Genomic DNA, 17,704 nt, shown 5'->3' with positions numbered 1-17,704 from the left:
ATAAAAATCACCAACAGCAGTTCTGCAACTGCACTGTCATTTTTTTTTGAGCGAAACCGTAACACCAAAATCCTGAATGTAGTTCTTACACTGTGCTCCATTTACGATCTAATTTTCTGTTTCTTCTACAATGATAATGATAATACATATTTCAAGTCAACACAACCAGCCGGTAGGACGCAGCACAGATGGTGGCTATGTGTGGTCTCACCGTGCCTCTATGGTTGTCGTCATCCTACCATCCATACCTTTTGTACCACAGGAAGCTAGTTGTTGCTAACACGTCATGGTTTAACAGCTTCATATGCAGCACCCCTCCCCGTGCGCACAGTGTAGCGTAAGTGGATGTGGAAAAGGTGACCTTGCTCTGAGGTAAGGCTGACCCTCATTCAAGCCATTCGCCAACTGACAGTGAAATGTTGAACATGTTATATACGATGTTGGCCACACGCATGCACAAACACATGCATATTCAAACAGAAGCATAGTTGTGAAGCATAGACACATAGTCGGATTCAATATTAATACATTGAATTAACCAATTAGTCTTCAAGAAAATAGAGTAAACATTTTGGATGCTGTAAAGTACAGACATAGTATGCAAAGCAAAACGTACTGCAAAAATAACATATGTATTTTCAATCCAAAGTACGTCTGAACAAGGTCAATTTTCTCACACAGCCAGGTAGGTCCACAGTCACAGTACAATAAGTGACTGCGAGTATGAGGCTCATATTACAAGCAGCATGAATATGGACACGCCCTACCCTACTTTTCACACAGGAAACCTACTATGCTGCCCATGTCTTCCTGAATCCAAAGGTTAGCAAGAATGCTTGGATTTCCTTGATGGACTCTCAAGCAAAAACCGGGAAGGCTTACCTTCAACCTCGCAAGGCGGGCAAAGTAAGTACGGGGATTTTGACACGGCTTCATCAAGTAACAAGAGCAAATTGTGTTTACTGAGCTTTGGTAATATACTGGTAAAATACTGGTAATAGTAAAATATGCTTACGTATATTTCTTCTATAAAAATGACATTCAGCTTGTACTTCACAGTTTATCATATGAAAGATAATATGATAAATAATAAAGAATTTATCAGCAGTGTATCTCTTCAATGTCATGCATTTTGTCTTCACATTATGAATTCCCACAGTTTGCCGTTGCCATTCCAGGGAATTTATTTCACACAGCATGAATGGCTTCCTTTTTATTTATTTTTTAAAAGGCACTTTTGTGTTGCGCAAGCAGAAGCTGAAACGAGCAAGTTGAGACACAGAGTATCCATGCCGCACATTCCTGTGCAGCACTGACTGCAGCACTCACTGTTGCCAACCTTTCAGGAAGAATAGTACTATTGGCTGTCCAGGAAGTCGCTAAATGATGTAAAACGCCGTAGGAAAAAAGCATAACCTCGTAGGAGAGACAAAAATAGTGAGTCAAAACACTTTCATTATGTTTAGAACTACAACAAAACTTGATTCTCGCTTTGATCATTTAAAATTGTCCATTATTTCATCTAAATAAAAGAATGAATATTTGATGTCTGCCAGTGCCAAGTTCTCCCATCATACGTTGGCTATTGAGAACCTTTTTAAATTAGCACAATTGACCATACAATAACAGATTATGCTGTGTTTACCTGAACGATTGGAAGAGAATCCACTTCATTTGACTAACAAAGAGTAGAAATTAGGCATGTCCCGATAATTATTGGCCGATATCGGCATAAGAATGGGATATCATTTGATATTGGTGTCAAATTTTTTCCAGATTATGAAAACCGATATTAAAAATGCTTTACACAACACACATGTGTTCATTCCACCACAGGAGATGTCATGTTATATGATGCACATATCGGTATCGGTATCAGCTGATATCAGTATCTGATTTTTTCCCGATTATGAAAACCGATATTAAAAATGCTTTACACAACACACATGTGTTCATTCCACCACAGGAGATATTTCATGTTACACATATTGGTATCAATAATGGCTGATATCGGTATCGGAAATTGAGAGTTGCATAACCCCTAATAGAAAAATAGACTAACAAGAAAATAGAAACCCAATAAACCCCCTCCTCTTCTATCCAGGACTACTGAAGATTGTGACATTTGCATTTTAGATCTCCTCGTGTAAAACAGGGAGAGCTCCACCCCTGGGCTCGCGTACGCGTGGTTCATTTGCAGTTTCGATGCGTAGAGCTCATCATCAGGGATTGTGACTGCCGTTGGGCGGGGAGGACGTGAGAACAGGGAGAACACAAAATGCAGAACAACACAGTACATGCTAGGAAGTCCAACACGGCCAGTCACATCCACACCAAATTTAGGGCCGAGTGGTTGTCAAAGGTTGCTCATGTCATGACTCCTGTCTCCTCAACTGGGGACTTTATGACGCACCCTCAGATGTCCCAATCAGGTTGTCTTCTGCCTGGTTCCTAATGTCTTTTCTGCTTTCCTTTAGAAATGGAAGCCAGTGTGGTTGTCACTGGTCGCACCCAGCAGCAATGGGGTGGGTCGACTGGAGATTCAGAATATAGGAGGTAGGGGTGCACACCCATCTGACATACATGTCAATGATATCTGTTGTTATTACACTAACTGCAAATGCTGCGATAATGTGAGTGAAAATTCAGACTCTATCTATCAGTTGCTATAATTAACACACTTAGGGGCGGATCTACTCAAGGTTTCTGTGTAAAAAAAACAAGTAAAAACTGTACAAGTGTGTACAAAGCGCATCTACTAACGGGGTGGAATGAGGATTGTGTCTGCCAAATGAGCAAAATATATATCAATATAACGGTCTGACTTACGGTTTAATCCAACAAACATTAAACTCATCACACAGCAACTTAACACCCAACCGTTATACCTTGGACATATAGAAATATGTATCAATATGAGATGAATATGAAACTAAGTTGATGATGGGCTTTTGACCTGAGGCCACAGTGTCTATGTGAGTGCAGTCCACCATCGTATGGAATTCTGAACATTTTGTCTCCATCATTTGTCATGCAGGTGGTACGACAGGAGGTGAACACGGTACAGGGTTGCGAAGACACCACCAGCCTCAGGAAAGACAAGTCAAAGTGGTCCGGCTCACTGACTTAATCAGTGTCCTGAGACTTCCCCCGAATGCCGAGGCCTGTCCCATGGTACCTTCCAATATCATCCAGCTTTACTGAATGCTGCTCACGAGCATCAGCTGATTAAACTCGCTATCTGACTGTAGGAGAACATGTCAGCTTTTTGTGTGGAGACACAGGAAAGAACCATGGTCTTTGCCGCACACAAAGACGACTGTGTGGAGTGGGTGGAAAAACTTTGTCTTAACTCCTTTCAGGTAGGACCAGAAATTCTAACATTTGTTTGCTCTCTGTGCTTTTACCACAAAACCATCTGAAATATTATCAACAATCAATATTACGATCCTGAAGGGGTCATGAGCTGGAATTTATGCTCTGCTGAATGATTGAATGGCATTGACTTCAATGCCTGTAAGTGCTTGATACATGGCTGCACGGTGGTGGAGTGGTTAGCACGCAGGCCTCACAGCTAGGAGACTTTGAATTCTCTGAATGTTGTGTTTCTCAAGAGCCCAGAGACCAATCAACTTCATATGGAGGACAACCAGATATACGCAACAGCGGGTGACGGTACCTATTTCTTTTTCTTTTATATTCTTGCTTACAGTTGATTCTCTAATTCTCCTTTTGTGAAATGTTCAATTCATGTAAGACATGAAATGAAACATGATGTGGTGAGGGCAAACCGGGAACTTTTGTAAATCCACACTTTGTGTTACATGCCTCCTAATAAAAATGATACAACATAATTCTGTATGATGAAACATTTGTACAAAGATGTTGTTCCCTGTTTCCAGCCTCGGACTTCTGGGTGGTGGTGCAAAAGACGGATGCAGCGGTCCGTTGTGGACTGCAGGGTTCGTATTGGCTGCAGGTTGGACAAAAGACCCTGCTCCTGAAAGATACGCAGAATATCAACATTGTTCAACAATGGCCCTACGAACTGCTGAGGCGATACGGTAACGATAAAGTAAGTGCTTTTAAAATATGTCATGAGTTTGTCCCCATAAGATTTTGCTACGTTGCAATTGCCACAGTTCATGCGCAACATCAAACAAGGATTGAATTCCAATTTATGTTCATTCAAAAAAGAATGAACAATTCATTAGCCATTTTGAATAAGTAAGGGGAGGTGAAGCAGAAGTAGAAATTATGCATTAACATGTTTTTGTTCTCACCAGATGGTCTTAAGAATAGAAGCGGGCAGACGCTGCGACAGTGGTCCCGGAACATTTACTTTTGAAACGCATCAAGCTGAGAAAATATTCAACCTGATTCAGAGCACCATCAAGCAAAAGACTTTGGCTGTTACATCAGGCAACCCTCCCCAGAAAGAGGAGACAGTTTTGGTAACCAACTCACAGACTGACTCCCCTCTGCCCAAAACACCCGATGTGGCCAGTATGGCTTCCATTTTGGGAAGCAAGGGGACACAGGGACATCTATCTGTTGTCTCAGAGGACACTGCGGGTTGTCAAGATGACTCTGCTCATTCCTCGGAAAGTCCATCGTCACAGCCAGCTCCTATCACCCTCATGCCTCTTCCGGTGGTCCCAAAGCTGGACAAATCCTCTCTAGGTCTTCCTTGTGGCCAATCAGAAGCGGAGTATGCCGACCCAAATGACTGCATCCCAACTTTACCAAAACCTAAAACTACCACGCCTCTGTATGTCGACCCGGCAAGTGTTCTTCCCCTTTGTCCTCCGAGTTCGCAACCTTTAAAGCCACCTTCTTTCAGCCCTCATCGCCGTTTCGTCATCAGTGACCCAGACACTGTTTATTCCGAAGTGTATGATAAAGTCACCCCGGGCCAGAATGACCCATACGTCAGTTTGAGCCAAGGTAACATGATGCGTCTCCCACAGGATGAACCAATTTATGCTGAACCTGTGAGCAAGGAAGATGAAATAGCTCGTAAAGATGTAACCAAGCCGGACCCATTCGCCCACCTCTACGCTCAAGTAAATAAAACACCTCTATCGTCTAGTCCCTCTTCAACCACCAGCACGTCCCCTTCCTCCTCTGCATCATCCTTAGCCAGCAGCATGGCCACCACTAAAATAGCCGAAAACGCTCTTGATGATGTCATCTATGAAAACCTAGGCCTCATTTAAATCAGTTGGTATAGCAAGCCTCCAGGCACAGCCAACTTTCATACTGTATCTGTTTTGGTCTGCGATTTCATGTTCAAATGTTAGAACCAATGTGTGTTCAGTATGCATGCAATCCATTTTCAATCTGTGGTTTGTTAAACTGGTAGCTTCAACCATTTTCCAGTACCTACTTTTGCTGGTTTCTAGAGCCCCCGTCAATCATGTGCGCTTAGAAACATCATCACTACAATGAACTCCATGTAAACCAGTCGTCAAACTTGGCTGATTTTATCATTAGTGGAGCTGATCATGTTGGACAAAGTGCTAAGTCTGAAAACTTCAAAGAACCATTGGCTGATTTTCAACACTTATGCAAAATGATCATGCTATGTTGTTTGGTTTATTTTGAAGCATATTTGGTTGTAGGTGCTGAAAGTCGGCCTACCCCAGCTGACTTTCAGAATGAACACCATGAACTATTTAAGATGTTCTCCTTTGGAGCTAAACTGTGTGCGCACGAGCATGTGTGTGTGTGCATTCGGAAGAGTCCCTACGATCCATAGCCTTCTGCACGCGACATTCCTCCATGGTTTTCCACTTCCTCCTTGCTGTTGTGGGTTCCTACATGCAAACTAGCCATGGTGAGCTCCTGTTAAATGCACCTTGTGGCCGTTTTTATGGCTTAAAACTGATCTAACAGTGACCTCTTTCTACTTGTTTAGATGTTTAAATATGTCTGCGGTATTGAATAAGTTAAGGGGGCAGCCAAAAATCCTGAAGGAGACTGTTCGGCCATTTTTTCATGACCTGAATTACAGCAATTCTGCAAAACAATTCCCCCCACAGCTGTTGCTTATCACTTTTCACACAAGCCCATGTAGGGTTTTTTTTTGTCCCTTAATAAAGTTTCATTTAAAAACTGAATTTTGCGTTCAGTTGTTTTGTTTTATGATCTGCAACATTTGACATGTGACAAAAATCAGGAAATGGGGAAAAATACTGACACCACTGTATATGTGTTTAAACAGCGCCCTCTGCTGTGAGCATAGAGTATATAACGGTTACGGCACGTGGTTTTCCCAGGCGGTCTCCCTTCCCATCCAGCAGTCCCGACCCTCAGGCGTACTGCCGGGAATTCTGTGCCACATAAGACTTGATCTCCATATACATGATATGATTGGTATTGGTGTATGTTGTTTTATTGTGATGAAATACTCCATATTTTTAATATAGCTGGTTTAGCTCTGACGAATTTGCCGACGGGGATCCTCTCTTCCCTCTCCTGTAAAACTTCCAATTAAAAGACGGATAACTTTGCTTCTATGACGTCACATTTTGTTTTCGCTCTCATTTTGGAATGAAAGGCGTCCCCAATCAGTCACGGTAAACACGAGACCACGTGACACAACCCGGAAGTGTGAGGAAAGCTAGCTAATCTAATTTCACAAGGCTGGTCTGCGAAGGCAAGAGGAAGAGCGTCGAACGTCCGGCCTTCATCGGTAGGCTACTAGCCTTTCAAGCGAACGGGGCCATTAGTGGATTTGCTGCCTTTAAAGTTGTTCCCCTCGCGAGAATCTGCCACTGTTTGGGGTTTGTCCCGCCTCGTGACCACTACGTCACACGTACTTCCTGTGATTGTGGAAGTGCTGGCCCGAAGCGTTCGTCCGCTCCAACTTCCTCCTGCCGATGCTGATCAACATGAATGCCGCTTTTAAGACTCAGCCTAGTCGTTGTTTGCTAAACTCTCCTCTTCTGTGAGTCATCCGTACTCCGCTCCTCCACAGCCGCCATGTTATACACGGAGGAGGCCGGGTTGCCAGATGAGCGCAGCTTCTGGGAGGAGTGGTCGCTTCTGTTTTGGACCTCTGTGGCCGTGATGGTCCCGGTGGTCATCACCCTGTGGTGTAGCGTCCAACGCTCCAAGCGGAAAAGCCACATGAAGGAGTTCTTTCGCAAGAGCAGACACGGCTGGCACTACACGGACTTGTTCAACAAGCCCACCTACTGCTGCGTGTGCTCCCAGCACATCCTCCGCGGTGCCTTCTGCGACTGCTGCGGCGTGTGCGCCGACGAGCAGTGCCTTCGCCGGGCCGACCGGGAGCTTCCGTGCAAGGAGATCATGGCCCAGGGAACGGAGCACCGGTGGGTTCAGGGCAACGTGCCCCTGGCCAGCTACTGTGCAGCCTGCAAACAACAGTGTGGGACGCAGCCGAAGCTCTGTGACTACAGGTGGGGCATAGCGGGCTTTATGGCGGGTTCTTTCATCGGGTGCTCTTTTTTATTCACGTTGCATAACTACACATTCATTAAATGCACCACCGCGGGAGATTAGTTGACGTATATCGAAGAGATTAGTCGACATCTGCCCTCCAGTGCTCTTTATTTTGCTCGCGTCATCATCATCGTCATCATCATCATCATTGTATGATCATGGTGTTGGTGCCAATGACTTGAGGCATGCTACACGCGTGTTGTGATGACAGCAAACAAAAAGACAATCAACATTCATTCATTTCATTTTCATTACCGCTTATCCTCAATTGGTGGTGCTGGAGCCTAGAGTCTAGACCAGGGGTCGGCAACCATTACTATGAAAAGAGCCATTTCACCCACTTGCCCACTAAAGAAAAATAGCCTGGAGCCGCAAAACGTTGTATGTTTAAAACAACATTGGAGGGAAAAAAAAAGACGAGTTGGAGTACTCTTGCTAGTACTGGAGATAAACTTTTGTTTTTAAATGAGCTCTAATTTATTTTTTAGAATCGTCAAATAACTCATTAATAATAATTAATAATTAATAACTCAAATAACTCAAAGTATTACTCATTTCCCTTCATGTTAACCTGTCAGAGAGAACTGGATAGCATCCTGTCTGCTCATTCAGTCACCAGTCAGAACTCAGTCAGGATGCATTCATGGTCTCACACAAAGTTGGATTTTTGTAAACTTATAACAAAGACGTGCATTTTCACCACACGGGTGCTAAAAAATATTCAAGCATTGCAAAGGGAGCCGCAACAAAGAGGCTGGAGAGCCACATGCGGCTCTGGAGCCGCGGGTTGCTGACCCCTGGTCTAGACTCTAGACTCTAGAGCCTGGAGCCTGGAGCCTGGAGCTTCAGAGCTGTGATAAATGGAACCAAGAATTCTGCTGTCTACCAAAATAATCCTGAAGGAGAACGTCCAGCCATCTGTTGGTGACCTGAAGCTGAAACCAACTTGGGTTCTACAGCAGGACAATGATCCAAAACACAGCAGCAAGTCCACCTCTGAATGGCTGAGGAAAAACTAAATGAAGACTTTGTAGTGGCCTAGTCCAAGTCCTGACCTGAGGCCTATTGAGATGCTGTGGCATGGCCTTAAAAAGGTGCTTCATGCCGTCATGTGAAACCCAGCAATCTTTATTGTGACTTTATTGATCAACTGATAGTATTTCTTTTGCTTTCCATGATGAAATATGGATCAATAGTTATTTTCTGCACTACTTCAAATGCCTGTGTTCCTTCAACATATCCAGATGCGTATGGTGCCAGGCCACAGTGCATGACGACTGCTTGGAAACCCTGGTGGATGCGAGCCAGTGTGACCTGGGTGAATTTCACAACCTCATCATCCCTCCTCATTACCTGCACCTCGTCAACAAGCTCCCCCGCAGACACCCGGACGAGTACACAAAGGTGGCTTGTGGTTTGCGCTCGTGCTGCATTTGTACACACAACGCTTCAAAGTCCCATTTGTGTCACACGCTTGTAGCTGGCATCCTCGTGTGGCTGTGGCTGGACTCCCGTGTTGGTCTTGGCCAACACGCGCAGTGGAAACAACATGGGGGAGGCTCTGCTGGGAGAGTTTCGCAGCCTCCTCAACCCCGTGCAGGTCAGTCAGAAGCTTCTTGTTAGCGCCATTTTTTTAATTGAGTTGTTGTTCTTAAAGTTCACGGGTTTCTTTTCCTTCCCCTCAGGTTTTTGACCTCTCGCAGTTAGCACCGTCCAAGGCCCTCCAGCTATGCACCCTGTTGCCCCCTGGTTGTGTGAGGGTGCTGGTGTGTGGGGGGGACGGCACTGTGGGATGGGTGCTGGATGCGATTGACAATATGAAGCTCAAGGTGAGATGAAACCAAACGACACAATCCTTATTTGAGACAAGAAGACTCGTTTTTCCCTTTTCTGTGCATTCTAAATATTGAAAAACAACATAGTTCACCTGCAAAGCCCTCGAAGAAAAACTCAACAACCTTTTATTGTTTTATACACACACTGTGACCATTTTGTAACAGGCACATTCATGATAATGTGTAATACTTACAGTATTTTGCCATATTTTTGACGTATTTTAAGCATTACAGGAACTTCTTTCCTGGACTTTTGGTTTCACAGAGCCTCATGAACGCTGCAACAACAGCATAGAGAGCACGTTTCCCCACACCTAAATGGTTCAGATCATCAAGCAAATGAAAATATCAGCCAATGACAACACACCTGAACACAACATGTAGTATTTAAATGAAACTGTTTATTATTAAGGGGGAAAACACCCAACATGGCTCTGTGTGAAAAAGCGATTCCATCCAGCCATTGGGACCCCAGCCAAGCACAGTGAGAGCTGTTATCCTCAAATGGTGAAAACATGGAAGAGTGCTGATGCTTTCCAGGAGTGGCCAAAATCGAGTAAAAAAATGTCACCTTTACACTCCTAATATTCTTTGTTGGTTAATGCGTAGATTACGAGATCACTGCAGGAACACAAGAGACGGCCAAAAGCCAAAAATGTACCACTTCCACATGGAATAGGAGGATACCTTTTTCATGATTTTATGTTGGACATGCCATGTCTCATCAGTGTAATGTTACCGCCGCCTAGTGGCAGGAATCCCACATATAACTCATCTTTCTTGTCTTCACCCACGTGTCGCTTCATCTCTTGTGTCAGGGTCAAGACCAGTTCGTGCCAAGGGTGACCATCCTCCCGCTTGGCACAGGAAACGACCTCTCCAATACTTTGGGCTGGGGGTCGGGGTATGCCGGAGAGATCCCGGTGGAACAGGTTCTTCGCAACATCCTGGATGCAGAGGTGGTCAAAATGGACAGGTGGAGTATTTAACGACATCACCAGTACATACTGTAGCTTCTTGGCACTGCATGATGATGATGATGATGATGATGATGATGATGATGTTTAGTCTTAGGGCGGACTCCGACTAGCCAAGTGGTGCCATGCTTGGGCCTGTGATTCACGTGATTGCAACTGTCAACTTGCGGTCGTATTGTCCTTGCAGCCAGCTTCCCAACACCCCCCATACAGTGGTCGGGCAGGTTGACAATTATTATTGAATCGTATGGACCAGCGAAAGCTGTTGCCAACCTGCCAACCCCCTGAAAAACCAAAGGATGCTAGGGCCCACTTCGACATGTTTGGGAATTTAGCCTAAAAAATAAATCTGCATTGTTTAGTTTTTCCCTAAATTTGGACCCCACCTGCTAAAGCTATAACATTGTGCTTATCCATAACTCTGATTATTGACTATAACCATTTTCAGATGGAAAGTGGAGGTATCTTCCAAAGGCCTCACTATTCGAAAACCAAAGGTGAGTTTAGAGCCTTGTTGTAATTCATTGTAAACTTTGGGATGCTTTGTTTGTGGATTCTGCATGGAATGGAATGGAATGGCCTTTATTGTCATTATACAAGATGTACATCTTAGTATGTGTATCTTAGGTTCATAGGAATTGTCAATTGCCCATCAGGACAAATATACATTTGGTTTATGTGATTGTGATTGATTGAGTGGCCAGCCCAAGATTATTACTTATTACTTATTATTACCTTGCTTCTTGCCTCAAAGTCTGTAGCAATGGTACAAATCATATAAATAAGGTCATAAATAGCTTTTCTTTGCTGTGACTGCAATGTTTAGCACCAATTGGTGGGCATGAACATTTCAATAAAAACGTTTGTCCTCCCTTTGCCACAAAACCGTAGGGTCTTAGTAAACATTCAGTCTCATTTAGTACTTTTCAGTGGAAGTAGTAGGAGGTCATTCATTCATTCATTCATTCATTCATTCATTCATTCATTCATTCATTCATTCATTCATTCATTCATTCATTTTCTGCCGCTTATGCTCACAAGAGTCACAGGGGATGCTGGAGCCTATCCTAGCTGTGGGGTGAGAGGCGGGGTCCACCCTGGACTGGTGGCCAGCCAATCCCAGGGCACATATAGACAAACAACCATTCACACTCACATTCATACCTATGGACAATTTGGAGTGGCTAATTAACCTAGCATGTTTTTGGAATGTGGGAGGAAACCGGAGTACCCGGAGAAAAGCCACGCATGCACGGGGAGAACATGCCAACTCCACACAGAGATGGCCGAGGGTGGAATTGAACTGGAGTCTCCTTGCTGTGAGGCCTGTGTTGGGGGAAAGTAAATACATGGACTCCAGCTCCCCTGTTAGTTTGAAGCGTATAAGTACTCCAAAATGAAGGAACGAATGAAGGTACAAATATTATGGAGTGTGTATGGAGTAGACTGCCTGGCCTCTGCAGGTTCTGTCCATGAACAATTACTTCTCGGTGGGGCCCGACGCTCTGATGGCGCTCAACTTCCACACACATCGAGAGAAAACGCCGTCCTTCTTCTCCAGCCGTATCATCAACAAGGTGACGACCAGCTCCCACAAATCATAAACACGTCAGAATTTGAAAAGATGTCTTGCATTCATGTCTCGCCAGGCGGTGTATTTCCTGTACGGCACCAAGGACTGTTTAGTGCAGGAATGCAAAGACCTGGATAAGCGGATTGAGGTACTGCTGCTTTGGTCATATGCTTTGGTCATGCAAGGAAATACCGTGGTTACTGCACCTACTGCACCTACTGCACCTGTGGACTACAGACGTCTACGTGTGATGGATAGATGTTTATAGATGTTTATAGATGGTTTATAGATGTTTATAGATGGTTTATAGATGGTTTATAGATGGTTTATAGATGGTTTATAGATGGTTTATAGATGGTTTATAGATGGTTTATAGATGGTTTATAGATGGTTTATAGATGGTTTATAGATGTTTATAGATGGTTTATAGATGGTTTATAGATGGTTTATAGATGGTTTATAGATGTTTATAGATGTTTATAGATGTTTATAGATGTTTATAGATGGTTTATAGATGGTTTATAGATGGTTTATAGATGTTTATAGATGGTTTATAGAGGTTTATAGATGTTTATAGATGGTTTATAGATGGTTTATAGATGGTTTATAGATGTTTATAGATGGTTTATAGATGGTTTATAGATGGTTTATAGATGGTTTATAGATGGTTTATAGATGGTTTATAGATGTTTATAGATGTTTATAGATGGTTTATAGATGGTTTATAGATGGTTTATAGATGTTTATAGATGTTTATAGATGGTTTATAGATGGTTGAAGCTTACAATTAGTGGCCTCATCATTAATCAAATGACCCTCGTTTATCACCAATTGTTTGGTTAAATGAGTGTTGAGTATGTCTGACAGACTACTACCTTTTATCAGCCCCACAGTCCACACCAGACACCCCGTTCTCCCAGCAAACACAATTTGGATCATTTTAGGAATGACTGGCAGTTTGTGAGCGCTTCATACTGTACCTTTAAAATATTATTTGCCTGGAATATTCCAATTATTTTTACACACATGCTTATGTGGTGTGTATGTTTGTCCCTCAGCTGGAACTCGACGGTGAGAGGGTGCCGCTGCCCAGCCTGGAGGGCATCATAGTTTGCAACATTGGCTACTGGGGGGGTGGCTGCAGACTCTGGGAGGGAGTGGGAGATGAACCCTGCCCCCCCACACGGTAAGACAAGCGTAAACACAGAAGCTGCTGTCAGGGACACAATTAGCAAAGCTACTTTGAGATTGCCATCCATCTTGAACTCAATTCCAGTGGTTGGATGTACTTCACTGTCCATCCATAAACATGTCATTACGCTAATATACTGGAAGGAATTGCATCACAGCAGCTGGAGGACTAGGCTTTCATACAAAGCAGAATGGGGGTTGTTTTGGTCATGGTAATGCTAATGGTTTTATTTCATTTGAACATGCATCAGATTCCAATTGAGTGCATCCCATAATCAGTTCCCAGTTCCACATGTCCAAAAGGAGTAGGAAGAAGCAAAGCTTATTAAATCCTACCCCTCCATCTGGTACTTTTACAATCACTAACTCTTACATTTGTTCACTTCCTGCTTTCCATAATACAGTTTAAGTTTTTTTTTTTAATAATGCACCTCGTACCAAAGTACTGGGTGATATGAGCATCCAATGACATAATGTGTACCATAGTGCGTGTCAATATAGTGATATATATAGCACATCATGACTGGTTCAAGACTCTTCATCCTTGGATTTAGCAAACATCAACTGCTTGTATTGTTTCTTGAATTGGCTCATCCTTGTGCATTGTTTGATTTCCTTACTCAATCCATTCCATAGTTTGATTCCACATACTGAAATGCTATGGCTAGCATAACGTAGTCCTAGCATAGAAGTGTTTCAAATGTACTTCTTCCCTGAGATCATATTTCTCCTCTCTTGTAGAGAAGTATTGGATGACATTTTTAGCTAATTGCTTATTTTTAGCCTTATGCATTATTTTAGCAGTTTGAAGATGAACTATATCAGCAAGTTGAAGTATTTGTCACTTTAGAAATAAGGAGTTAGTATGTTCTCTGTAGGCGGAGACAAAGAAGCAACGTGATCAAGTTCAGCAGAAAAGTGATATTTCAGCACACATTTGGCGGGTTTTCAAATGTGTCCAGGAGTTAGACGCACAGCTGAAGGAGTAAAAGCACCTGAAACCCTTTTCTGCCGTAATATTCACAATAATTCCTCATCCGCTTCTGACCTATGACCTCTCCTCTACTTTAGCCCACATGCAGTAGCTAGCGTGGTAACGGTGATGTTTGTCTCTGCGGCAGGTTGGACGATGGTCTGCTGGAGGTGGTGGGTGTGTTCGGTTCCTTCCACTGTGCTCAGATCCAGGTCAAGCTGGCGAATCCAGTCCGACTGGGACAGGCCCACACAGTCCGGGTACGGCCACAGTACACATCATATTGTACTCGCATATTCCCGCGCGGTGCACGTTAAAAGTGACGGACAGCTTGCGTCATGCGTTTACTTGCTAATCAAATCCAAGCTGCACGAGCACCTCCATAGAGTGCAGGCCAGGGTTTGGCCAGCTAATGAGTTAGCAGTTAGTAGCGCTCCGAGATTGGCTCGACAAGGACAAGATGGGATTTTAACATTACTTTTAACATTAAAAGTCCCATGACAAAATGTAAAGAAAATATTCTACTACGTTACTCTTCTACATTGTGTGTGTATGCTGCTGGCCCCGCCTCCACCCACCAAGACAAGAGACTGTATGACTGACAAAAGGGTTCACTCCGTTCACGCCGTTGCTCTCTGGAGCGTCAAGGTGCTGGAACCAGTGAACTCTCTTCCTTCCTGTTTGGAGGCGGGACACATTCAGGACCCGCTAAATGGAGTCCATTTTCATTTATTTATCATCATCATCATCATCATCATCATCCAGGCTTAGTACCTACGAGACATTTGTTTCCTGAACTAGAAATGTTGTTGCGAGATTTGGTGACACCCCCTGATGTATTTGGTGACACCCCCTGATGTATTTGGCGACACCCCCTGATGTATTTGGCGACACCCCCTGATGTATTTGGTGACACCCCCTGATTGTTTTTGGTGACACCCCCTGATTTGTTCTATTGTCATCAATATTTGCGTCATCAGATGGTCCTCAAGAGCTCCACCATGCCGATGCAAGTGGACGGGGAGCCGTGGGCCCAGGGCCCGTGCACCATCACCATTACCCACAAGACCCAGTCCCTCATGTTGTACCACAGCGCAGAGCAGACGGACGATGACGACGACGAATCCAGCGCCTCCGAGGCGGAGAACCCCACCCCTCACGACTCACCCAGACCTCCTTTGGTAGCGTCCGCTCATGCTTGAATCATCACGTGACCGTACTTCCATTTTTATACAATAATCCTATCTTGTGGGGGCTCTTTCAATGAAATGTTAACCTTTTTAAAGCGCCAACCCCCCAGTAGAGGGGCAGTGTGGTCCCATGTATGTTGCTATGGCAACCACGGCGCTATGCCTTTATCAACATACACTTGTTACACATCGCTGTTACTGGATGAATGTCTAAAGCTAAACCACAAGCCACTTGCTAAGTAATCAAACGTAGTAGTACTAAAACTTTATTCCTGTCTTATACTGCTATGTACTACACATATGTGCTATGTCTCCACTCTACTTTGAACCCAACATCATCCATGGAGAAATGATTGATTTTGCTAGCAAGACTATCAAGCCCAGAGATGAATACTTGTACTTGCCCACGTGCCATAGTACATAATATTGCTGACAATACTATGTTTATTAATACAATTAAACTGCCATTTTAGGTGTGCACATATTCCGTAGACCCCCACCCCCCACTCTCCCCACCCCCCACTGTCCCCACCCCCAAGCCAGCAGGCGGTGTTGTTTTGCAGACACGAAGGTCTGTGATGTTGTGGTGTGGCTGCACATCCCCCGTCACACAATCGCAGTACTAAAAACACGCATGCATACAAGCATTGCAATATTTACATGACCAATGTGTATTTTAAAGCTGAAAACAATCACTGGACGTCCGTTAACTTCTTGACGCACTGAATCACAAAGTTCAACGCTGAATAACTTTACGTTTATCACTGCTGTTTGTCTTACTCACGAGTGGAGCTTTTCTAGGTTAAAGTACTTTGGGTATTTATTTTTAACATACATTCATTTTATACCGCTTTTCCTCACGAGGGTCGCAGGGTGCTGGAGCCTATCCCAGCTGTCTCCGGGCGAGATGCGGGGTACACCCTGGACTGGTGGCCAGCCAATCCCAGGGCACATATAGACAAACAACCATTCACACTCACATTCATACCTATGGACAATTTGGAGTGGCCAATTAACCTAGCATGTTTTTGGAATGTGGGAGGAAACCGGAGTACCCGGAGAAAACCCACGCATGCACGGGGAGAACATGCAAACTCCACACAGAGATGGCCGAGGGTGGAATTGAACCCTGGTCTCCAAGCTGTGAGGTCTGCGTGGTAACCACTCTACCACCATGCCGCCCTTTTTAACATCCAATACTCACAAAAAACCAGGAGGGACTGCACCTCGTCCACCCGGAAGACAGGCCCGGTGTATTGCAATAATCCCCTGTGTATTGCAGTTGTATTGCAGTTCATTGGTTCCTGAGCCGACCACTGCATCGTTCCGTAGATCAGAAAGGAGCACATACAGCTAGCATACAGCTAGCATACATCTAGCCCCCCCATGGTCACCGTTGTGCCTGTAGTACCCAATATTACCCAGTACCCAATATAGGAAGCAATCAGTGCAAATAAGACGGAAATTAAAAACGATGGACTCAGACGTAGCATGGAGTCGCGTTATGACGAGTACTTCCTGCCGTGGATATTGTCACAGTAACATTACTGACACCTCGTGTACAATCTGACTATCGTACACCATTCCAGTAGATGTGCTTACTATATGGTTACTTCGCAAAAACACATACTTATACATTCAAATGACAGACAAGCGTTCACCTGGGAAAATACTGAAACTTGTTCAATGGTTATGCTAAATATATACCAGGCCTTGGTCTATGAATGTGAGTACAGCGAGTACTCTATGAATGTGAGTACAGCGAGTACTCTATGAATGTGAGTACAGCGAGTAGTCTATGAATGTGAGTACAGCGAGTACTCTATGAATGTGAGTACAGCGAGTAGTCTATGAATGTGAGTACAGCGAGTACTCTATGAATGTGAGTACAGCGAGTACTCTATGAATGTGAGTACAGCGAGTAGTCTATGAATGTGAGTACAGCGAGTACTCGATGAATGTGAGTACAGCGAGTACTCTATGAATGTGAGTACAGCGAGTACTCTATGAATGTGAGTACAGCGAGTACTCTATGAATGTGAGTACAGCGAGTAGTCTATGAATGTGAGTACAGCGAGTAGTCTATGAATGTGAGTACAGCGAGTAAACTGTTATTTATTACCGTTTCATTTCACTCTTGGATGTAGTGTTTTTTGACTTTCATGTTCTTGGCGTGTTGTGTGTCCACCGAGTGACTTAGGAGTTCATTTAGCTCTTCTGTAAGCCGAGGACCACCACATGTGAACCCCGAGTACTGACACTGATAACTGCAGTATTTGCCAATTGTGATAGAAAGTCATGATGTCACAGTTAAATGAACATCTAATTATCGTGCTGGAATGTTGCTAAATGACAGCTTCTAGTAAGAATTTCAAGAAACGTCCTGTGAATTTGCTACTTTCGATGTTTGACTGAACTGAATGTAAACAGGAGAGGTTTATGGATTTTAACATATTGCCATAAATATTTTCATACAAGTCATGTCCGAGCGTCCT

At 43.8% G+C, this 17,704-nt stretch overlaps 2 protein-coding genes across 2 annotated transcripts in view; both read left to right on the top strand.

Annotated features, from left to right (window-relative positions):
* The window catches only part of LOC131142212 (docking protein 3-like), a 35,859-nt gene extending 29,747 nt beyond the window's left edge, over positions 1-6,112 (top strand). Inside the window, exons 4-10 of the mRNA XM_058091656.1 lie at positions 784-906; positions 2,478-2,556; positions 3,038-3,174; positions 3,252-3,362; positions 3,615-3,675; positions 3,903-4,075; positions 4,287-6,112. Coding sequence (XP_057947639.1) covers positions 784-906; positions 2,478-2,556; positions 3,038-3,174; positions 3,252-3,362; positions 3,615-3,675; positions 3,903-4,075; positions 4,287-5,219 — 1,617 coding nt within the window. The 3' untranslated portion in view covers positions 5,220-6,112. The remainder of the gene's footprint in view (positions 1-783; positions 907-2,477; positions 2,557-3,037; positions 3,175-3,251; positions 3,363-3,614; positions 3,676-3,902; positions 4,076-4,286) is intronic.
* Positions 6,113-6,617: 505 nt separating this feature from the next.
* On the top strand, positions 6,618-17,700 carry dgke (diacylglycerol kinase, epsilon). Its single transcript, XM_058075176.1, has 11 exons — positions 6,618-7,427; positions 8,715-8,874; positions 8,951-9,070; positions 9,156-9,299; positions 10,124-10,281; positions 10,731-10,779; positions 11,746-11,859; positions 11,932-12,003; positions 12,914-13,041; positions 14,168-14,279; positions 15,000-17,700. The coding sequence occupies exons 1-11, from the start codon at positions 6,988-6,990 to the stop codon at positions 15,219-15,221; spliced, it is 1,719 nt and encodes a 572-aa protein (XP_057931159.1). The 5' UTR covers positions 6,618-6,987; the 3' UTR covers positions 15,222-17,700.
* The last annotated feature ends 4 nt before the right edge of the window (positions 17,701-17,704 follow it).

Source organism: Doryrhamphus excisus, chromosome 1, assembly GCF_030265055.1.
Source record: "Doryrhamphus excisus isolate RoL2022-K1 chromosome 1, RoL_Dexc_1.0, whole genome shotgun sequence".
NCBI lineage: Eukaryota > Metazoa > Chordata > Actinopteri > Syngnathiformes > Syngnathidae > Doryrhamphus > Doryrhamphus excisus.
Note: the sequence above shows the minus strand (reverse complement) of the source record. Positions and strands in the feature narration are given on the sequence as shown.